Raw genomic sequence first — 23,921 nt, 5'->3', positions numbered from 1 at the left:
TTAGTATTCATCATGCCTTAGTTATACAAAATTAATAAAACTGAGTGCCAGAATGTACATAATGCCTATAAAGCTACTCACCTACTTGGGGGATGAATGGAGACATGCATGAGCTCTCTGACTTTCTTCTCTGGCACAATATCCCTCTGTTGACATGTTTCTGTAAACAAGCGGTAGATATGACAGTTTCCTTTAACCAACAAATATATTGTTTCTGTCAAAACAAATTCTGTTCCCTAATCTCCAAGAGTTACACTGCTATTCCTTCAGAGTGCTACCCTGGACTGAGCAGGGATCCTCCCTTTTAAGGACTCACCCATCTCCAGGCTTGACAGGTCTCATGGGTGCACTGGGCTGGGGCTGATTATGCCAGAGAAGCACTGCAACACCTTGACGGGGGTGGGGATTTGCCTCACCGCGCAGGGATAATATTCAAACTTATCTCTGCTCTTTACCCTTATTTAAATACATTTCAGGGTCTGATAATTTCTGCACAGACTGCTAATATGGCTAAGCATCATCCTAAACTGGCCTCTCGCATCCATGTTGGAACAGCTTTTGAACAGCGCCCTATGTACCTTCTCAGGGTATAGAGGCTTTGTCTGATTTAAAACACTTTTATAATAGCTTTTGTGTTGAGACACATGTCACTAACTGAATGAAAAGGTAAATAAAAGCCAATTTTTTTCAATCAATTAACCATTAAATGATGCCATGCTACTCCAAAGTATTTCTGAGCTGGAGGAATGATAGCTTGGACATATGACAGTGAAGGAGTGAAAATTGAGAGAAAATGGCGGGGACAGGAACATGAAGCATTTCCCTCTTTCCCCCCTTCAAAGTTAATGGACAAATCTGACCAGGTCCTGGAACCCAAAACTTCCTTTAAAGTATTTTACAGCTATACCTAGAATTGAGTGGTTATAGCCTTTTCATGGAGCTGAATTTGCATGTTGGACCAAAAAATACTTTACTGTAAGTTCTAACATTACTATCTATAGGAGGCTTCTTAGAAAAATTAACATGTTTCAAATGAATTAATTGGAGTGTTTTTGTACAGTCTGTAAACATAAAAGAGCACAGAGTGCATGGAATTACTTTACTGCTCATAAAGAGTATTGTGTGTTAGCAGGGCCAGTGTCACGAGAACAGGAAGATGGGCCACAGTGCAGGTTTTTATTGTGGGCCCCTCTCTCAAATTTTAATGAGTGTAACATTTACTTATACACATCAAACACACCATGCAGGGAGGGCTTGGAGCTAAAAATCCAGACTCTCTGGTCAGATGTGAACAACTGGAGAAACCCCCCACCTCCAACTGGCAACTGAGGGAGAGGGGCAGTGAGCTGAGACACAACCCAGAAAACACTTAGCCCCCCACACAGGCCCATGGGGGTCAGAGGATAAAGCAGTGGTGGAGATGGAGTTTGGGGGCAGAAGCGGATGGAGGCCAGGGTGGGGGGTATGAGAGGATATGGATACCAGGATGTCACCCAGCTGTGGGATGGGAGGTATATTGGGCTGCCAGTTGATACTTACCCGAGAACATGACACCAACTGTTACCTCCTGGCTCCTGTCCCACGGGATTGGCTGGGCTCTACCCATTTGAGGTGTTGCGGCTTTAGGGAGGGCCAACTAGGCCAAATTTGAGAGAGTGGCACTAAGACCCATGAGTACAGCTACGTTGACGTCACAGAATCCCTGACTTCCAGAGACCTGCCTGACATTCTCTGCTTCAGCCCCAGGGGCTACTGGACTCTGGAGCTGACAGCCAGCAGGGCCCTGGCAGGGGTCCAGCAACAGGCCACAGCAGCAATAGGTGACAGGGGGCCCCCTGCAAGGTTCCAGTGACAGATGACAAACTCCGGAGGGGGCCCTCCTCAGGGTACCAGCGATGGGCGACCAAAGTGGCGCTTTGTGTGGGGGGGTGGAGGGTGAGAAAACCTGGATTTGTGCTGGAAATGGCTTTTAGATAAGCTATTACCAGCAGGACAGTGGGGTGGGAGGAGGTATTGTTTCATATTCTCTGTGTATATATAGAGTCTGCTGCAGTTTCCACGGTATGCATCTGATGAAGTGAGCTGTAGCTCACGAAAGCTCATGCTCAAATAAATTCGTTAGTCTCTAAGGTGCCACAAGTACTCCTTTTCTTTTTGCAAAGTGGCGCTGTGAGGAATGGAGAGGAGCCTAAAGGCAATACAGAGACCGGGCTGGCTAGCCTGCAATTCCTGGGGGTGCTCAAGTGAGACTTCCTCCACCCAATGTCCTGACAATCCATGTTACAAGGGGTGTTTCCCATGGATCACCAGCCAATGCAATAAAAACAGGCCATGATCCCTTCCTGCATCACATTTCTGTCAGCTGCATTCAGGGGAGATCTAGCTCTCCAAACTTTGCAGAGGTTTTGAAGTAAATGTTCCTCTCTTTTGCCTTTGCCCCAGGGAGGGAAACATAGGGGCCATATGTGTAAAGTCAATACCTCAACATTAATTTTTCTTTAACCTGAAACCACATTTTGTGCATTACAGTATCTCGTATATTGTGAAGTACAGAGATGGAAATAATGAAGGACCCAAAGGAGCAAGGCTCCAGCCATCTATTTGTGTCCCTGTAATCAACTTCAAAATGAAATCTAATCTTCTCTGTCTGAAGAAAGACTCCTAAGACATTTGTTCAGCTTCCCAGCTGAGAACACACCGATGTTCTGAAGTACCTTGTACATCACACCCAGCTCCCACTCAGTGTAAAACAGAATGATACTTCTTTCTTTAAAAAAAATCAAACCTCTTATGGTTTTATTTCTCACACAAACCAATACCAAACTACAGCATTTTCCAATAACTCTTTGGAGAGAAAACTGAACAGTAAAAGTGCATGGAGTCTTGAGTATAAAACTACTTTCTTATGTGGCCTTATGCTCTCAGATACAACAATGATGAGCAAAATGCAACAATTAAAAATACTGTATACCTCTGGTTTAAGACACAAGGATGAAATTGGCCACATAATTCATGTTTAAAAGAGATGAACAGGTGCAATTCAAAACCCCACTATAATTTGTATATAAAAAAGAAAAAGAAAGCCATTGGCCAACTTCCATTAGCCCAGTGGCAGTCAAATTAGGCTAGACCTGAAACACATGATTAATCCATTTGTTCTTTGTCATAGGGGTGAAACAGAGCCTGCAAATGACGGATCTTCTCTGAGGCATTTACCACTGCTCTCCCCTTTTCAACTAAACTAGGGCTTACATGATTAATGAGATCAAGAAAACAAGAAGTTGTTCCAAAAGTTATGGAGGCACATTTTGTTGGCTTAATAAAGCTCAGATCTTTTCAGTGACTCAAAGTGAAAGCATTTAATTTTTCTAAAATGAATCTTTCCCTCTCTCTCTTTCTAAACTCAGAATGAAGTTGCAAAGGAAGCAGCGGATGCTTTATCAAGTCTCTATGGCACAAAATATAAATATGGACAAATAGCCCAGATAATCTGTATGTTGTTTTCTATTTTTCTTTAGTTGTACAGAAATCTTGGAGTCTTGAAGATTTATTTCCAGAACTGCTGCTAAACACTAGCAAATCTTGTGTAATTCACAGTAGGTCTTCTCCTGGTTATGTCAGGTGAGAGAATTCCTCAGGCAGTTGAATGTAAGGAATGTAAAAGTGTGCATCATATGCATGGAATGCTACTGCATGATGCTCATCGGAAATATTCTTTGGTTGCTATGGAGCCTCCATCTGTTTATAAATGTAAAGAAAAATGGGGATTCAGTATTCCTTTATATGAGAAAGACTTAAAAGAGCTTAACAAGTTTTTTTGGTGGGGGGAGATAAGAGAGAACATAGCATAAGGTTTCTCTACAGTCCGTGCTGTACCTCTCATGCTGTTCTTTCTTCCTGAGAGAGAAGAGAGACTGTTTCATCTACAGTTCATGTGAGGAACTGCTAGGTAGAAATAGGTCAGAGTAGATAAACTCAGCAGCTGTTTATACCCATAAATGACAAAATATTACCCATTTTCATAGGCTGTATAACTACATTTGAATGACTAGGACTTGGAACTTAACTCCAATGCCTGAAAAACACTAACAGAAGCTGAGAACTAAAAAGAGACTGATATACTGAAAGCAAGGCAATTAACACAGTTCCCAATCTATTTATGCACCTCCTAGAATGTCCACAGTTTCTACATTTGGAGGATGATAATCCGAGCAATAGTAAGAGCTAATGGCATTATCAGACATAGCTATAACTACATTGTATTTGTGGCCAAAGGCTCGATGTTGCTCTGAACTTAATTCTTTCAGCCATCAGCAGAGAGAATTATGTACACAACAATGCAAAACCCAGGATTCTTTTGAATTGAAAAGCAACATTTTATCAGAGAAATGGACTTCATCCTTACCAAAACAAGTCTGACTACTAGTATGGAAAGTAATCTGGCTAGCATTTTAGATCAATGAAAGAGAGACAGGAAGAAGAATTTAAAGGGAAGTTCATGGATCCCTAATTAAGACCCCAAATATTTACACATGTGCTTAAATTTACTATCATGATTCACCGCACTGAAGTGAGTGGGACTGTTCACAGTTAAGCACAATAAGTATTTGTAGGCTCAGGGCCCAAGGATAGAGAAAGGGTGAATAAAGGGGAGGTAAGAAGGGAAAGTGCTACAGAAATGTTAATTCTTTTAAACCGAATCTAGAAATACTGTATGCATATGACTGCTGAACACTTTTTCCTTGGTAAACATTAAAATAGCAGAGATATGGTTGAACAAGGAAAAATGGAATTTACATGGTATAAAACTTTTGAATAGATAAGTAAATACTTTTAAATAACAAATCTAGTAGAGAGGAAGATTCTGAAACCTATAAAAATAAGTATTAAAATAGATCATTAAAACAACATCAAACTGGTCAAACTGGAAAGAATATTCAAACAATACATTTAGCAAACATATCTGTAGTACATGAAAGTAAAAATGAGAAAGTGGGTCAAATTCAGCCCTGGTGTAAACAGGCAAAACTCCATTGAAATCCGTTAAGCACTACCTGCTTATATAAGCGCTGAATTTGAAAAAATGGGGAAAAGATTTCTCTCAGCTATACCTGTGTAAATGTGAGGTATTGATTTTATTATTTGTGCAGCAGTAGCTCCTAGAGTCCCCAGCAAGAGACAGGGACTCATTATGCTAGACACTGCACACATATAATAATGAAAAGACAATCCCTGCTCCAAAGACTTTACAATCTTTCTCTAAAGTTACAGGGGTGTAACCGAGAGCAGAATTTAGCTCACAGTTGATAGCAGAGAATGTGAGGAAGTCAATGCATTGGTAAGCACTTTTGCAGAAGAGTTAGATAGTACACATGTAACAAAGGAAATGGATATGAAAGACTACTATTGACAAAAAGTACTAGATCCAGATAAGACACAGTATGTGTATATGTGATAAAGGACATGGGGATAAAAATCAAGCAGGTCTTAACCATCATTTTTGACATTTTCTGATGGCAGTTTAGATTTCTGAGGAGTGGCTGACACATACATAACACTTGTCTGAAGAAAAAGTGTCAGCCATCTAAAGACATAGTGCCAAATCCTGTTCCCATTGCAATCAATGGCAAAACTCCCATTGACTTCAATTAGCCAGGATTTGACTCAAGTCTAGAAAAGGCCACAAGCAGAAATAAATGAGTTATTTAAATGAGCAAGTTAATCTAGACACAAGCTGGGATAACTCTGTGACTCCACTCCCATATGCATCTGCACAGTAAAAAAGGAGGGGAAACCACAGACATCCCCTGAAAAAAAATCTAAATAAGTATGTCTTATTTAACTTGCCCATTTCCCACAGTCCTTTTAAAAATAAGCTCCCATTGACTTCAATGGGACATTTGTAGGTGAAAGGGCATGGGTAGCCTGTTGCTGGCTGGGTTCTAATTTATACAAATCACATCTTCATTCAAGTAACTGTTTCTTATTGTACCTTTTAGCCAGACTGACATTACTCACAATGAAGAGTACCTTGCTTACACAACTAACTGAAACAAATGAGACTTCCTGTGGAGTACGTTACTAATCACTGAGACTTTTATTCACAAGCCAACCTTCAGTTGTGGGGTTGGTTTTTTTCAGATGTTAAATGTAGATGATCACACAAAGTAGGCATAGTGTTCTTCTCCCATCTAGCCTGGAATAATTAATATGAATCTTAATTACATTAAATATGCATGTAGGTTAAGTCACAAAACCCCACAAAACCACCTCATGCTGTCCAATAAAACCCCAAGAGGAAGTCAGTTGCTCACAGAGCAATAAGAAGACGAGTAGAACTGAGCTGACAGACAGTATTTGCTCTAGAGAAACAAGAAACATGAAGTCTATGGTGCCTTTAGGCTTGATTGTAGCTACTTTTGCTCTTACTTCTTCTCGCTGTTTTGACAGGTAGAGCTTTCTCACTTTAACTGAACCTGGATAGAAACATTTTTGATGCTCAGATCTGTTACTCACTTCTTTCCTTTATGTTTTGAAGTGCAAAGGTATACCGTGTGAAGCCTCAGAATGAAAAACAAGTGAACTTCTTGAAGTACCTGGCCAACATTAAACAGGTGAGAAATTTTATGGGGGATTTGGGTTCTGGTTATTCAATACCTGGTACGTTGTGGTGTGGAAATTTTTAAATAACACTATATTACAACTGCAAAGAGTCCTGTGGCACCCTATAGACTTACAGACATATTGAGCATAAGCCGTTAGTCTGTTAGCCTATAAGGTGCCACAGGACTCTTTGCCACTTTTAAAGATCCAGACTAACACGGCTACCCCTCTGATACTTGACTATATTACAAGAAAATGTCATATTTTTATTGAGTTCTGACAACGTGCTTGGGACTGTACAGACATTAAACAAGACACAGCCCTTATCCTCAGGGGCTTCCAATCTAGTTTAGAGACAGATAAAGCAGTTAAGACATCACAAATTCTGTATTAACATATATATGCACAGCTGCCATTGAACTCAATGGAGGTTGCAGTCAAGTTTCTGAAGACAGACGCCTCTACACGCTATCCTCTGCTCTGTGCTACACAGGGTAAAATAATGCACCCCAAAAATCCCCTACTCCCACAGAGGTGGTCAGAGCTGCAGCTCTGCTGAATTCTTCCCCATAGTCCTAGACTATTCAAAAGCTCTTTCTCTTTGCAAACTAGACAGATTTCCAACTGGAAGTTTCTGCTGATTGGACAAAGATGCAGAGATCTTGAGGGATCTATGGATTTAATGGGAAAAATTCCCATGCCAATTCTGAGGAAAACCCATTTCTCTTCCCAGATGGAATGAACCAGAGGAAAATATTTTCTAGCTGCTATGTGGCCTTTATGTTAACATAAGGGTTTTCTACATACAGAGCCTTTTAGAAAGTACTGTACCTAGCATTTCAATATTACAGCAACTCCAGGGCTATTTTACTTAGGAGTCTATCAGAAGTTTATAAATCAGTCACAAAATGTTGCTCTCGTGTGAACCTTAGCATAAAAAGATTTCTGTTCAGAAAAGAGGGCACTAAAATAGATATATGGCAAATTCAGCTGCTTTCAGCACACTTACCTTTCCATATCAACCTTTGGGTTTATGTATGTTCAAGATGTTTATAAAGCAAAACTGTAAAATAGTTTTTGAAAACCATGCAGGGGTTCCACGACATTTTAATGGAACTGTTATGACTTCAGTGGCAGCATGACAAGCTGACTTTTCCACACTGTAGCCTAAGGACTTTTCAAAAACTATGTTACTATAATTAATCCAAATAAATAAAAGCAAAAAGAAGCACTAGTTTATCATCAAAATAACATTGAAGGGCTACGAAAATTTTTCAAATTAAACATATTTTTCCTCCCCCATCAAGAAAACATCTAAAGTCACTTAAAAATACTGAACAAAACTGGACCATATTTTAGGAGAATAAAAAAACATATTGTTTGAAAGTTTCCATAATTTTCAGCATGATGCAATGTAAATTGTATGCAGTCTACATCTCCAAAAAGAAGTGTTGATCTTGGAATGCCTAACACATTATTAACTATACGGATGAAAATGAAATGCTGTGCATTTACATAATATCCTCTTGAGAGCCTGGTCTTTCTCCCATTGAAGTCAATGTCAACATTCTCTTTTTGTAATGGGAATTTTGCCATTGGCTACAATAACAGAAGCATTGTGATTTCTACTATAATATGAAAAGAAGTTCTGCTAACATCTAAACAGCAGCAGAACTGGAGCATCACCTTTTCATAAAAGCATGGGATGAATTTTAGATTCATGCTTACATGTTTTAAATGAAGGACCCTCCTGATCGAGCTCCAATTGAAACCAATGGGAGTTTGAGCAGACATGTAATACCTTTTCATTGGGGCCCCAGTTTCAGTTTCTTCGGGTTTGTTGATATGCTAAAACATGTTTTGTGCGACTGGAGCAATGATTGCAGTTCTTTTCTCCTGTTTGCATTCAAGGGAGTATTTTAGGAAAAAATATTTTTTTAAATCATAATCTAAAATGACACCAGTTATGATTTAGCACAGTTATTGTTGAATGATCAATCCCAGAGCAGTTGAAAAACAGTCCTTCATAGCAGACTCGAACTTCTGAGATGGTTCCATTCTCAGAAATATATAGAAATAGGGCTTTATTTCAAAGAGAAAACAAAACACTGACCTACAATGGTTCTCCTGAGCATTAAACTACTCACCATTCACAAGTGCATGCTTGACTTGACTACATACTAAAATGAGACAATTTGAATTTCTCCCTCTGCAGCTTGACTTCTGGCACCCAGATTCAGCCCCTCATATAGTCACTCAGATGCAGGTGGATTTCCATGTCAGTACACATCAGTCTAGATCTGTCCAGACCCTCATGGAACAGAATGAAATACAATATGAGTAAGTTTTACTTAATTACTCTAGCCCAATGCAGAATAAAAGGAAGTTGTCTGGAGACCAGTGAGGGGGTTTTCAGAAATACCTAAGTGTCTAAGGAGCTCACATTCCTCTGACTTTCAATTAATCCCATATCTGTTGCACTCCACTCAAACAAGAAAATCTTTACACAGGAATACCATTGTTTAGGGTTGTGAAATGTCCAAGGATTTAGATTTTACTTTGGTTCCGAGTGCTAAGATTTTTGCATTTTTCCTAAACCACTTCTCTGATTTGTTTTAGTGCTACAGAATCCCAACAACACAACCAAGGTCCCTAGTATTGTAAAGGATGCATGGGGCCAACCCTTACATATACATGGAGTCCCACTGACTTTGATGAGCATTGTGGATGTGCAGTACTGCTGAAAATCAAGCCCAATGTGTCCTCAGATGGATACCCCCAAAAAAGGGAAATCTGGGTGTTAACCTGCTTGTCACCATCTGTAAAATGAGGATAATAATTACATCACAGCGAGACTTAATTTGTAAGTGTCTGCAAGTGCTTTGACATCCTCAGATAAAAGACCCTAGAGAAATAGCACACGCTATTAATATAGTGGGCTCAGCAGAGAGAGAATGATTGAGTACCTAGAGACCTAAAACTTTCGTCACCGCTTTTAAGCCATCGTCTGAAGTAAACTCAACTATACTAAAAATAATGTCCTGGAAGTTTATTATCTTTCTGAACCAAGTACAAGGACTTTACTACAGTTAGTCTGTACAGCGTTTTTCTTTGGCTTCATAATACTATGTTCTTAAATATACCTGATCAGAGAGGAAGGATGGTCCAGTAGTTAGAGTGCTAGCCTCAGAATCAGGAAACCCACAAGCTCAATTCCTTGCTCTGACACATAATTTGTGTGTGACCTTGGGCAAGTCTCTTAGGGCTTGTCTACACTTAAAACTCTACAGTATGCTTAGTGCCCTTAGATCTAGTATGGGTGCTCCACTGTAGGTGCATCTGTGCCTCTAATCGGAGAATTTTGGTAGCAGAGTCCATCTGGCCCACACATACGCCCTCCCTCCCTCATGCTCTGCCATAAGGCTATCTAGCGCTGCACAGGCCAACTGCCCTTTGTTCCTTCTCAGCCGCCCTTGCCCTGAGACGGAACGAGTAGCAGTCCAGTTTACTTACTTACGTTATATTTAATAGTGTTAATTTATAGTTCTTCTTAGAGTTTCCATTCTTTTTAGTAGTACTTTAAAATTTCCGTTCTTCAATTCTAAAAAAAAATCCTGCAGAAGTGCACCTTCTGCCAACAGTTGAAAGCTAGGTCCCGAAAGAACTGGGAGCTAAAGCTGAAATTCCTCCTCATGGAGGGCACTCTTAAACCAGCATCTGACCCAGTCCTAAGTCCTCTCCAGGACGCAGATCATCCCCAGAGCTATGTGGCACTCTATTGGCAATATATGTAAAACATGCATTCTATATTGTTTGTCATAACTTTTGTGTATCTCTGATGAGAAGGAGAAAGTGTGCGCAGGCATTTATGACAACTCTTAGTTCCAAAAGGTTGTTATGGAGAAACAATTCCATGAGAGACCACTTGCCCTGGATTTTGCGGTCATTTAGGTGGGCTTCCCAGCCTATTAGAGAGGCATCTGTTGTTAGAATCAGTGTTGGTGGGGGTTGCATGAAAGGAATGACTGCACGGACATTGTATGGTTCTTGGATGTTGTTTGGTACAGAGGTGGTAGCTAGGTCGACAGAAGAATTCTTCTAATGCTATCTACACAGGGACTTAGGTTGGATTAGCATCACTGCATGGGAGCGTGGATTTTTCATACCCCTCATCAGTGTAGTTTAACTAACCTAATTTTCTAGTATAGAGTAGGCAAAAGTATTTCTGTGCCTTAGATCCTCATCTATAAAATAGGGATAGTTCTTCTCTATCTTACAGAGGTGTTGTAAGAATAAACTCATTGAAGTCTGTGAGGTGCTCACAGGCTATGCCAATGGGCCCTATAATTACCTTAGATCAGTGGTTTTCAACCTGTGGTCCGCAGTCCCCTGGGGGCCCACAGACCATGTGTAAGATTTCTAAAGGGGTCTGCTCCTTCACTTGAAATTTTTAGGGGTCCACAAATGAAAAAAGGTTGAAAACCGCTGTCTTAGACGGACTTATTGAATGTGATTAATATTTTCTTTACCAGCCAGCATATATATTATTTTGTATTGTAGAATTTTATTGCATAACCTGCAAGAAAAGATTGAAAAACAGTTTGATGGCAAAAGGAATTTTACTAGCAGACACAGTTACACGAAGTACAATGACTGGTACAAGGTACGGTACAAAGCTTATGGATTTACGGGCAAATCCTGGTCTCCCCTTCACAGCTGCAGAGGTCTCTTTGGCAGGATTTGTAGAGGCCTCTCCAGCAGAATTTGAAAAGGCCACAGAGAAAGTGTACACCTTTTGCACAGCATGGGGCCCCATCCCTATGGGTTAGTCATGTGCAATGGGGTTTGGGAACGGGACATTGTGGGGGAGAAGTGGAATCAGACAATCTGCCACCATACAAATCTTCTAGTCCTGCTCTCTGCACAAAGGGAGTGGGAGGAGGGGGAGAAATTACTGAGAGGCCATTCCAGCTTCCAAGTAGCCACCAAGGAGCATCTCTGCAGCTCCCCGGAAGCCTGGAAGAGGGAAGGGGGAAATGAGATTGCTCCAATTTTCCCCTGTATATAACCCAAGCAGCCAATCAAATTACTCAGGTTGGGGAAAGGATATTTAACCCTTTGAGGCAAATGGAGCCCTGAATCAAGAAAACAAGAAAGCATGTGCTTAAGTCCTACTGGCTTAAATTTAAGTATGTGATTACATGCTACCCTGAATGAGGATGCTTTCCTGAATCAGTACTGTAATCAGAGACAGCCTCCCTTTGATTCTGAATCATATTTAATCCAAAACTTGTTCCGTAACTGCACATGATTTGTTAATCTAGATTGCTGCCTGGACTGCTAGAATTACTAAAATTTATCCAAAACTGGTCTCCCGCATCCAGATTGGAAGTACTTTTGAAAAGCGACCTATGTACCTCCTTAAGGTATGCATTTCTTTCTGGTGAGATTACGCACATGAAGAGTGGTTCAGATATTCAAATATATTACAAATGAATTAAGTAGAGGTGAAAACAGCATCATACATAAATAATACTGCTCTAGTCTATTACATTTCCAACGCTAATATGAAGAAACACATTTAGATGACATATTGCCTGAGAAAGTGACCAGATTTAACACTGACACTGCAGTTGGGAAATAGCAATGGAGATACAGGGTTTGCAGAGACAGATAGGATACTGCAGTGATGTATGTGGTAAAAGGACCCAGACAGACAGATATAAGCCAATACTGAGTACATTAGCTATGATCCCTTAAATATGGTCTAGATGCTGAATACCTAACAAAAGATCTATGAAAATACACAGATCAGCGGGTCTTCATTTAGAGCCAAATCCCGTAAGCCTTACTTAGGCAAGACTTCTGTGAGAAGGACTCAAATCTCATGGATCGCACCCACGGGGTGAGGATGGAGTGCTGCTCTCATAGCATTTCCCTCCTCTTTTGGGACCATGGAGAAACTCCTCTCGTGCACAGGGACTCTGTGGCTGACAGAAAGAGAGGTGGAAGAGAGGCCCAGCCACTTTCTGTGACACTGTCTCACACTGAAGCCATGGATATCCAATAAGGAATTAATCCTGCTTGAAATAACATTTCCCATCAAGACTTTTCAATTCTGTGTCAGAGGAGAAAGGCATTAAAAAATGCTGCAGCCAGTATAAAAGTGAACTGGGTTCTAGCTGTACACAAAATACCCACGGTTTAAAAGCCCAGTATTCTTGACTCTCAGTTACCCCATTCAGACTAGGGGCAAAATAAATGAGTTTGCTGACTGCATTTTTAACACTTGATAAGTTTTCTGCACACAAAAACTATATACTTTCAGCGTGAATGACTTTCTGTAGGTTAAGAGAAAACAATCAGAACAAAAAATAGTAAAGTCTTCATGAGACAGCAGCGTGTTTCTTGTCTCACGAAATGGCAGTTGCTTCTTCAGACAATAGTCTATGTGATATTTAAAGCAACCATAAAAGAAAACAAAATCATAGTAGTTATATAGCTGCAAGCACCATAGGTAACTACACTGACATTTTCCTTCTACCATACAGAAGAGAGGGGCAGGTTTCATGACATCACTATTCACATCAGATCTGAATGTTCTACATATAAAGTGTAGCATTCACTACTTTGGATACTTTTTTTTCCTGTAAAGTTCTCTCAAAGGGCCACAGGCTAAAAGGGCCATGTTTTTTCTTGTAGAAGTGTCAGTGTGGGCTCTACAGGGACCAGTTAATAGAGGAACAGCTCCACAACGAAGAAGAGTAACATCTTTGTCTTTGAGCAGGTTGGGAAGGAGAGCGGCAGGAAGAAGGCCATTTTCATGGACTGTGGGATCCATGCACGAGAATGGATCTCACCTGCATTCTGCCAGTGGTTTGTGAAGCAGGTGAGCAAACATGATCTCATTCAGATACTCCACATCCAGAATTTTGCTAGGGGTTACATCCTGGCCTACTTCCTTTGCTGTATGGAGCTATGTAGCCTAGCCATGCTCAGTTACCACAGAGTACTACTCGTATCCTATAGTGGGCGCTCCACCAAGAGTAGCCAAATATCCTTTCCCCAGCAATTAAATGGAATGTGAAAGATACCTCATAGACTGTAATAACTGTTCTGTAGGAGAGGGGAAGAAAGCCAAATTGGAGACTTGCCCCTTTTCTCCGATGTGGCTGTTGTGGGGGTGGAGTAAGGGAAGCAGGATCTGAAAAAGACCCCTCTGGGTGGGGTTTTGGCCTAAATTAAAAGGCAAATTTATAATGAAAAAGATCTTTTTGATCTCTTGGCATATTCTGTGTTAAAGTACTTGTTTGCTGAAACTCATCTGTATTTGTGAAATCATTTTTTATTACATAATTGGAGTCTTCAACAATGTAATGCTGGGACAGAGCTGCACTAAACCAGTGGTTCTAAAACTTCTTTTCTGGCGACCCAGGTGAAGAAAATTGGTGATGCCCACAGTGCAACGGAACTGGGGATGAGGGGTTTGGGGTGTGGGAGGGCGCTCTGGGCTAGGGCAGAGGGTTGGGGTGCAGGAGGGTGTCAGGACTCTGGGCTGGGGGTGCTGGCTCGGGGTGGGGTCAGGGTTGAAGGGGTTGGGGGTGCAGGAAGGGGCTCCAGGTTTGGGGGGCTCACCTCGGGCAGCTCCCAGTCAGAGATGCAGCGGGGATGCTAAGGCAGGCTTCCTGCCTATCCGGGCACCGCAGACTGCGCTGCACCCCAGAAGCGGCCAACAGCAGGTCTGGCTCCTAGGTGGAAGCGCACAAGCAGCTCCATGCGGCTCTTGCCTGCAGGCATCGCCCCCTCCCCCAGTTCCCATTGGATGGTTCCAGGCCAATGGAAGTCCGGAGCTAAGGCAGGGGCAGTATGCAGAGTCCCGTGGCTCCCCAACCTAGGAGCCGGACCTGTTGCTGGCCGCTTCTGGGGCACAGCGTGGTGTCCGAACAGGTAGGAACTAGCCTGCCTTAGCCTAGCACCACCGACAGGACTTTTAACGGCCCGGTCAGCATTGCTGACCAGAACCACCACAACCCAGTGCTTTACATTCCACGACCTAGTACTGGGTCGTGACCGTCAGTTTGAAAACCACTGAACTAAACCATACTTCTGTGTACATGTCTCTCTCTTACAGGCAGCCAGCACCTATAAGAAGGACAAGATCATGACACATCTATTGGACAGTCTGAACTTCTATGTTCTCCCGGTGTTCAACATTGATGGCTATATCTGGAGCTGGACTCAAGTACTATCCACATTTAGTTATTTTCTATCACTCACCTATTTTAGTGTCTGAGAGTCATTAAGATTTTACATCCCCACTTAAAATAAAAACATCTCTCTATGACCTTGAAGTTATTATTCCTGAGAGTACAACTTAGAACAATACTGTAACCAATTATTTAATAGACCAAGGATTCCCTTAGATTGCCAATACTTCCCTCTAGTGCAAAGTAATGTACATTGGAAAAAATTATCACAACTATACATACAAAATGATGAGGTCTAAGTTAACTGTTACCACCCAAGAAAGATCTAGTTGTTATTAGGATATTAGAAACCATTAGCAAAGGGATAGATAATAAGACTGAAAATATAATAATGCCACTATATAAATCCATGGTACACACACACCTTAAATACTGTGTGCAGTTCTGGTCAACCCATCTCAAAAAAGATATATTAAAATTGGAAAAAGTACACAGAAGGGCAACAAAAATGAGTAGGGGAATGGAACAGCTTCCATATGGGGAGCAATTAAAAAGACTGGGGCTGTTCAGCTTAGAAAGGAGACCAACTAAGGGGGGATATAATAGACGTCTATAAAATTATGAATGCTGTGGAGAAATTAAATAAGGAAGTGTTATTTACCCCTTCACATAACACAGGAACTAGGAGTCACCTGATGAAATTAATAGGCAGCAGCTTTAAAAACAAACAAAAGGAAGTACTTCTACACAATGCACAGTCAATCTGTGGAACTAATTGCCAGGGGATATTGTGAAGGCCAAAAGTATAACTGGGTTAAAAAAAGGAATTAGGTAAGTTCATGGTGGATAGGTCCATCAATGGCTATTAGCCAAAATGGTCAGGGATGCAACCCCATGCTCTGGAGGTCCCTAAACCTCCAACTGCCAGAAACTTGGCCTGGATGACAGGAACTGAATCATTCAAAATAGTCCTGTTCCGTTCATTCCCTTTGAAGCATCTGGCACTGGCCACTGTCAGAAGACAGGCTACAGGGCTACACGGATCATTGCTGTGAGCCAATATGGCTTTTCTAAGTTCTTGTTCAAGACTGAGAATCACATCATTTTCCATGTAGAGGATCATAGGATTTTTATTTTTAGTTCATGTCACTATCAAAATCTTAGGATAAAATTAACCCAGGTAAAGTAGGAGTGCTTGATCAAAGTCCTTGATACCGTATAAGTCCCTCATTGACCTTTTGTGGAGATGGGGAAATGGATGAAGAGGTTACACAGCCAGTCTTTTGCATCTTCTGCTAACCATAGTGGGGCTCTACACTGGCCCTAAACAGGCTGGTGCAGAGAAGACTATTTAAGTTGGAATGGGATGACGATACGTGGATCCACACTTACACCAATCCAATTGCCCCAACCCCATGCATAGGGGACACCAAAAGCTGTGCCCCTTATTCAGACAACATTGGTGGAGGGACTGTGTTGCAGTCCATGGACTGGATGTGAGGGGTAGATTCTATCCCCTGCCCCTGTACAAAGCTTGATTACATGGGTTATATGGATCAGGGGGTATATATGAATTTCAGCCATTAATAATTACTCCATTGCTTCTCAAATATGATAGATTGTTCTAAGGATCAGAACAGGACGCTTTCTCTTTGTATTCTCTGCAGTTCTCAGTACTTTATCTGCAGTCACATCAGGTCCTGTGTTTATAGCTACTTGAAAGCATCATATATAGCCAGCTGGGAACCAAAATCCAAGCAAATGGGAAGAAAAATGCCTGTTCTAATTGTTCAGTTCTTTGCTAACACATTGTAGACTTGAGGTACAGTTCATGCTTTGGAGACTCAGACTGACACAGGAAAAATTCATTAGATGTGCATTCCCTGTGGACTGCTTTTCCTTTGACTGGTATTGTCTTTTATTTTAAAGATGAAAGTCCTCCTGTTAACTATGTGGATTTTAGACAAGTTCTGAATCAATTTTTACCTTTCACAATGTGCCCAATCTGAGAAAATAAGGAAGATGAGGTTTAAATACTTCAATCATTTTGTCTTGCAGGATCGTATGTGGAGAAAAAACCGTTCCAAAAACTCCAGCACCAAATGCATTGGCACTGACCTGAACAGGAACTTCGCTGCTGCGTGGGGCAGTAAGTAATTTAACTAAAATAAAGAAGATATTAAAACTAATCAGCAGGAGTTGGTTGATGATGTGGGTAAATTGGTCAGTCAATGAAAATGAAGAAGTTTACTATTCCAATTAACACTTAACTGAATTTAGGCTGTAATTCAAATAATGATAAACTGTGAATACGAATCTTATTTGCAGCTACTGGTTTCATCTCAGATGACCCATGCAATGAAACCTACTATGGATCTGCACCAGAGTCGGAGGATGAGACTAAAGCTGTTGCCACCTTCATTCGTAACCACCTCTCTTCCATCAAGGCTTACCTGACCATCCATGCTTATTCTCAGATGTTGATGTTCCCTTATGGCTATACTTTCCATAAAGCACCTAATCACGATGAACTGGTATGTAGAGAAAAATAGACCCATGATGAGTTTGTAAGGGCTGAATTTGATCTCATATATCACTGACTTCAGCAGAGCTATTCATGATTTACACCAGGAAAAATGAAATCAGAATCAGCTTGGGTAGCGTACTCATGTAAACTTTTGGAAACTATGAATCCAGTACTCTGAGATACTGAGACCTTCACATGGGTTCTTGTGTGCCTTCAATTCCCATTTAGAGCTGGTGAAAATTTTTCAACTGAAACTTTTTAAAAAATCAAAAAATGTTTTTTTTAAAATGTGAAATTTTCACAACTTTGTGTTGCTTATATTTTTTATGGAACTGGAAAATGAAACATTTAGTCAGATTTTCTTTCTCATTTTCTTTTCAATTTAGTATTTTTTCTTTTTTAGAGGCAAAATAGTAGAAGGAAATGAAGGTAGAAAGAGGAAAGAGGGAGAAATGGTGAAAATAAGATAACTTAGTTTTTTCCATATTCTGTTTTCAACAAATATTGTGAAATATTTCAAATAATCAGAAACATTTCTTTTCAAAACACATGGAATAAACATGACTTCAAGTTATTTGAGATTTTCCCCCTCCCCATTATCAATCCAGCTCTGCTCCCATTATCTACACAAAAATCCATTAGCACCTCAGAGGAGGAGATCATACCCCTCTCTACATTTTCAGCCAAACTCAACCTTTTCTTACCGGATCACTGTCAAATTTAACAAGCTCCAAACTGCACCCTCTCTAAATGTCCACCCAATAAAGAAAAAATATATATATACTGTGACAGGGTCAGGCCAGATGGCTACAGGAGAGTGATCCTATTGAGATCCGGGAAGTGGTCGGGCAAAGCCCTCTCACTGCTAAAGGATCCCCCCACACCAGCCTAAGAGGGGGATCCATAGGACCTGGACACCAAATAAATACGGGGGACAACTAATGAAATAACAGGGACAGGAGTGTGGTCAAAGGGTCAAACAAAGGGAACCGGAGGGGGACACCGAGCAGAGAACCCCGGACAGCGCCCACTGCTCCTCAAAGGCATCAAGGGAGTGAGTGGACGCCACCCAGAGGAACTCTGCTCGGATACGTGAATGGACCGAGGATCGGATATAGGCCCCACAGTCACAGGAGACTCCGATGGCCAACATCCTCACTCTGGTTTTATAGATGGCCATTTTAGCTAGGGCCAGGAGGAGGCTGACCAGGAGATCCCGTGACTTTGTGGGGCCGCGGATAGGGAGTGTATAAATAAGAAGGTGAGGGGAAAACTGCAACCAAAAGCATAATACAATATTCGTGAGGAGCCGGAATAGGGGCTGCAGCCTGGCACACTCCAAATATATGTGTTCCAGGGTTTCCCTCACGCCGCAAAAGGGGGCTACAGGAGAGTGATCCTATTGGGATCTGGGAAGTGGGCGGGCGAAGCCCGTCCACTGCTAAAGGATCCCCCCCCCAACCTAAGAGGGGATCCACAGACCTGGACACTAAATAAATACGGGGGACAACTAATGAAATAACAGGGACAGGAGTGTGGTCAAAGGGTCAAATGAAGGGAACCGGACGGGGACACCGAGCAGAGAACCCCGGACAGTGCCCACTGCTTCTCAAAGGCATCAAGAGAGTCAGTGGACGCCGCCCAGAGGAACTCTGCCTGGATATGTGAACGGACCAAGGATTGGAAATAGGGCCCACACTCACAGGAGACTCCATCGGCCAACCTCCTCACTCTGGTTTTATAGATGGCCATTTTAGCTAGGGCCAGGAGGAGGTTGACCAGGAGATCCCGTGACTTTGTGGGACTGTGGATAGGGAGTGTATAAATAAGAAGGTGAGGGGAAAACTGCAACCAAAAGCATACTAAAATATTCATGAGGAGCCAGAATAGGGGCTGCAGCCTGGCACACTCCAAATATATGTGTGCCAGGGTTTCCCTCACACCACAAAAGGGGGCTACAGGAGTGTGATAGAAGGCAGATATATTAGCCCCAGGTTAAGTAGGTCCCTTTTCCCTGGGTAAGGTAACAAGGAAGGTTCCAGAACAATCAGGAACTTTCTGGAAACAATTAAGGCAGATGGGCTGATTAGAACACCTGCAGCCAATCAAGAAGCTGCTAGAATCAATTAAGACAGGCAGGCTAATCAGGGCACCTGGGTTTTAAAAAGGAGCTCACTTCAGTTTGTGGTGTGCGTGTGAGGAGCTGGGAGCAAGAGGCGCAAGAAGCTGAGAGTGAGAAGGCATACTACTGGAAGACTGAGAAGTACAAGCATTATCAGACATCAGGAGGAAGGTCCTGTGGTGAGAATAAAGAAGGTGTTGGGAGGAGGCCATGGGGAAGTGGCCCAGGGAGTTGTAGCTGTCACATACCTGTTACAGGAGCCACTGTAGACAGCTGCAATCTACAGGGCCCTGGGCTGGAACCCTGGAACCCTCCATTCCTCCAACTCCCTACTTGATACCGGAGGAGTTGAACTGGACTGTGGGTTCCACCAGAGGGGAAGGTCTCTGTCCTGTTCCCCTTTCCACTAGGTGGATCAGCAGAGACTGTGGGGAATTGTTCTTCTTCCTTTGTTCTTCTTCCTTTTCCCCATGCTGGCCAGTGATGAGGTTAACTGAGTGAATGGCAGATTTGAGCCACGAAAGTGGCCAAACTGTGGGCTGCTGTGAATCTCTGAGGCGAGCAAATCCGCCAATAAGCACAGGACCCACCAAGGCAGAGGAGGAACTTTGACACAATACCAAACCCTCCAATATAAGTGTCTCCTCCAGCTGCTTGCTTAGCTAGGCAATCCAACAACAAAGCCAGGATTATTAGATTGGCTGGACCTTTTTATTAGCTGCTTGTTGCCCCATTTCTCTGTTTGCCAGCTGCAGGTGATCAACTCCTGTTAAATATCAGATTTTATCGTAATTGTTCCGTAAGTGAATTTAGAAAGGTGACTGGCTGATCTAGAGCAAGCCCATCTGTAGGGATAGAGGTCTGCTTGCTGAGTCCTTACCCACTCAAGTAAGACTGCCACAATGGCATTTGTGGTTTGGACACAATAGGAAATATCCTAAATCCACCAAATGAAAAATAAAGCTGGCCACTAAACAACAACAAATGTCTAATCATTCACTACCCTACCAATTTGTGCCACATTCAGACCAGTGATTTAGGTCTGGGGCAGTACTGCAGTTTTATTCCAAGTTAACTCCAAAGGAGTAACACCAATGCAGAACTGGAGTAATACAATGGTGAACTGGTTCAAAAGGATCCCCATCCAATTACCAAGCCCCTCAATCTTTGTAATCCTTCTTCCAAAAGCTACTGAATGAGGCCACAGAATAAGTGATTCCTTGATGACCATTTCCTTGGCCACTTTTGCTTTGAACTTAATTTGTAATTTAAGAATAATGTAATCTATCCCCTTTCTTACAGTATCACCTGCCAGATGCCATGTGTGGAGACGAGACTCAATCCCGCTCTGCTGAAATCAATAGCAAAACTCTTGTTGATTTCACTAGGTGCAGGACTGAGCCCCTAGTTACCAATAACAACTTTTACACATAAGAGCCAATGTATCTTTCCATAGTTATGATGTAATGTTCTCCGAGAGTACAGGCAGAAAGAGGCAGGCACGTTCTAATTGTTAAGAAGACAGACTTTGTTCAACAAACAAATATGCTTTCATGGCATTTGCTCAAAGTATTTAAATCTCCAAACAACTAGCTCTCCTTTTCACTCTCTCTCATTCTTCCTTTTGAAAACCAGACCGAAGTTGCAAAGGCAGCCGTGGAAGCTTTATCCAGCCTGTATGGTACAACATACGAATATGGTGCATCGGCCACTCTAATCTGTAGGTGTCTGAATCCATTTTCTTTTAAACACAAACCACTCATACCACAGTTATTTAGTAATACAGGGACTTGCTGCCCCTTCCACCTCCAAGAGAGAAGGACTGAAACCTGGGCAGACTCCCAACTGGGTGCTGGCAAGGACAGGGCAGTGAGGAGTGTTGCCTCTGCGTACCATTCCTAACTCCCTTCCCTGACCCCACGGGAGATACTAAATCTGTAGCTGGGGAGGGGATGGTCAGGAAGTGTGGGGTGGCTACTCTCTGTCCAATCAAACCTGTAGGACATTAGTATTAACCCCATCAGCTTTAACTTTAATTAAATGAACTTTCCTGCTTTCATAGTAATCCCTCCAGAGGAAGATTTTCTGGAGCAAGGTAAACTCTCTGGTAGCCAAGGAGGCAGAAGGGATCAAAAGGAGCCAATGCACACACACACACTCACACACTTAATGTGCCTTACCCTGCTGCCCCACCCACTGGAAGATAAAGATTTTCTTCTCTCCTACATGGGAGAGACCCATGTGAAGGACAGTATGTTCCTCTGGTACAGCTCTCTCATACACAATTGTGCACAGTGTTTGTGAGATCTATAATTGGATCTGATGGAAGAAATACAGCATGAAGCCCAGGTTTTGCCATGTTTGTCTCTACGAGAGAAGAAGAGTAGAAAATTACATCAAAAATTATAATAAAGAATGCAAACTCATCAATATTTTGATCACCCAAAAAGGAGCAGCTTTAGTGCACAATTGTCATGCAAAGATGTGAGATAGCCAAATATAATTTTACAGTAAGATTCAGGATCCAAAATGTATTTGGTCCAGGAAAGACATTTCACTATATGCTGCTAGCATTTAAGTTTGCAAATTAAAGCATAGTAAATAAGAGAACCCAAACACCCTTGGCAAATACATTCACTGAGCAAAAGCTTTTTTTTTAAAAAAAAAACAAAATTAAAAAAACTTCTAGGCTATAACAGCAGAGACCAACAGTTCATGTGGACTGTTTACTTGTTTTATTATTTACATTTACTATGTAATGATTGGAATTAAAATGTCCATTTTGCAAGCCCAGATACCATGGGGAACATGGATCATATTAGAGAGACACTGTCAAGTATCCAAACAGGTTTTCTTTTTTATGTAACTTTCCACTGTTTGTACAAAAGTTTGGAAGCTTGAAATCAACATTAGTTTTATCCTTTTTATTTGGCAAATGCTGATTTTGTTTTCTTACAGCATGTAAACCAACCTACCATAGTTTGCTAAGTGTTTATTCTTGTCATCAGCATTAGCAAACTTGTTATGAAGAGTGTCATCATGGTTTTGGGAATAGGGCTCATTATTAATAGGCTTCTCATTCTGACTGGTGAATCAAAATATTACATGGTCTTGCATGAAAACAAAAAGGGTGGTACTATGTGACTTATGATTTTGCTCTAGAGATTATATCTTTCAAACAGAAAGATTGTTTTGATACATGATGCTTTTTAAGCATCTATCTGTTAAGTCCTTGTACTTCTTCTTGCCCAGTTCCAGGAGAAAACAACACAGTAAACACGGCAACTGTCACTCATTCCACCAGTGTTAGAAAAATAGGACCTTTTCCTGCCACTATCTTCAATAGTATTTCCATAAAAATTGTGACCCGAATTCTTCCTCTTGTCATTATTAGAAGAGTAGCCTCCTGCTTTCCCATAAGTAGCCACTATACCTTTTCATTTTTGTTTTAAATTCTTTTTAGCCAGAAGGACTTCTTCACTATCGCCGAATGAATTTGTTTTTGTTTAGATATCATCCTATTGTTACACTTCCCATATTCAATGAATGGCCATATGCTTTTGGTCAAAAGTACCTTTATTTTAGATTAAAAGAACAACACAGGAAATGAAGTAAAATCTCTGAGCCAGATCCTCCCCTAGTATAGTTCAGTCCTTTTACATACTAGTCTAATACATACTCCTGCAAGCTCTTCTGGGCAGGGACCTTGTCCTCATGCTTGACTACTAAGCGCCTAGCACATTATTGGTGCTATATACACAATAATAATAATCTCAATGACCTCCCCATCCCTCTGACACACAGACCCTCCTATTTAAAAGGGTTTCTTGCCCCTTTTCTCCTGTCACTATGTTTCTGTAGTACCAACTAATTATGCTAATATTGTATGTTTTACAGACCCTACTTCTGGGAGCTCTGTGGACTGGGCTTATGATCAGGGCATCAAATACTCCTTCGTCTTTGAGCTCCGTGACAAGGGCAGTTATGGTTTTCTCCTCCCTGAATCTAAGATAACGTCAACTTGTAAGGAGACTATGCTGGCAATCAAGTCTATTGCCAATTATATCCTCAGCTATGCTTCATGACTCTTGCCATATGTACAGAGTATATTTTGTTTTCAAATAGTTAGAAATTGATTCCCTTCAGAGCCACTTTCAACCGATAGAAGAAAAAACAGTACCGATTAGTAGCATTTGCTGACATATCACTGATATTTACAAACCAATAAACAAGTTTTTAAAATAAGCCAACAGAAATTGAGTTCAAGAAAACACTAATATTGAGCATAAGAGCACTTCTCATTCTTAAGCCCAGATTCAATAAGGTTCTTAAGCATATGCCTAAATTTAAGCACATGAATAGTCCCATTAATTAGTAGAACTGGTTGAAAAAACAAAACATTTTTAAAAAGACATTTTCTCCTATTTTTTCTGGAAATGTTAAAATTTCCAACTCCCCTTTA

At 41.4% G+C, this 23,921-nt stretch overlaps 1 protein-coding gene across 1 annotated transcript; it reads left to right on the top strand.

Moving 5' to 3' along the window:
• Window positions 1-6,379: 6,379 nt before the first annotated feature.
• CPA3 (carboxypeptidase A3) lies at window positions 6,380-23,544 on the top strand. Its single transcript, XM_077826292.1, has 11 exons — window positions 6,380-6,450; window positions 6,539-6,614; window positions 8,819-8,943; window positions 11,164-11,266; window positions 11,928-12,029; window positions 13,391-13,492; window positions 14,735-14,845; window positions 16,869-16,959; window positions 17,157-17,344; window positions 21,095-21,179; window positions 23,357-23,544. The coding sequence occupies exons 1-11, from the start codon at window positions 6,380-6,382 to the stop codon at window positions 23,542-23,544; spliced, it is 1,242 nt and encodes a 413-aa protein (XP_077682418.1).
• Window positions 23,545-23,921: the final 377 nt, after the last annotated feature.

This window comes from Eretmochelys imbricata, chromosome 9, assembly GCF_965152235.1.
Source record: "Eretmochelys imbricata isolate rEreImb1 chromosome 9, rEreImb1.hap1, whole genome shotgun sequence".
Taxonomy (NCBI): domain Eukaryota; kingdom Metazoa; phylum Chordata; order Testudines; family Cheloniidae; genus Eretmochelys; species Eretmochelys imbricata.
This window is presented reverse-complemented; position numbering and strand designations above follow the sequence as displayed.

Coding starts and splice junctions, on each gene's coding strand:
- CPA3 (XM_077826292.1), top strand. CDS start 6,380: ATGAAGTCTATGGTGCCTTTAGGCTTGATTGTAGCTACTTTTGCTCTT. Junction 8,944..11,163: donor CAGAATGAAATACAATATGA/GTAAGTTTTACT, acceptor TTTGTATTGTAG/AATTTTATTGCATAACCTGC. Junction 12,030..13,390: donor GACCTATGTACCTCCTTAAG/GTATGCATTTCT, acceptor GTCTTTGAGCAG/GTTGGGAAGGAGAGCGGCAG.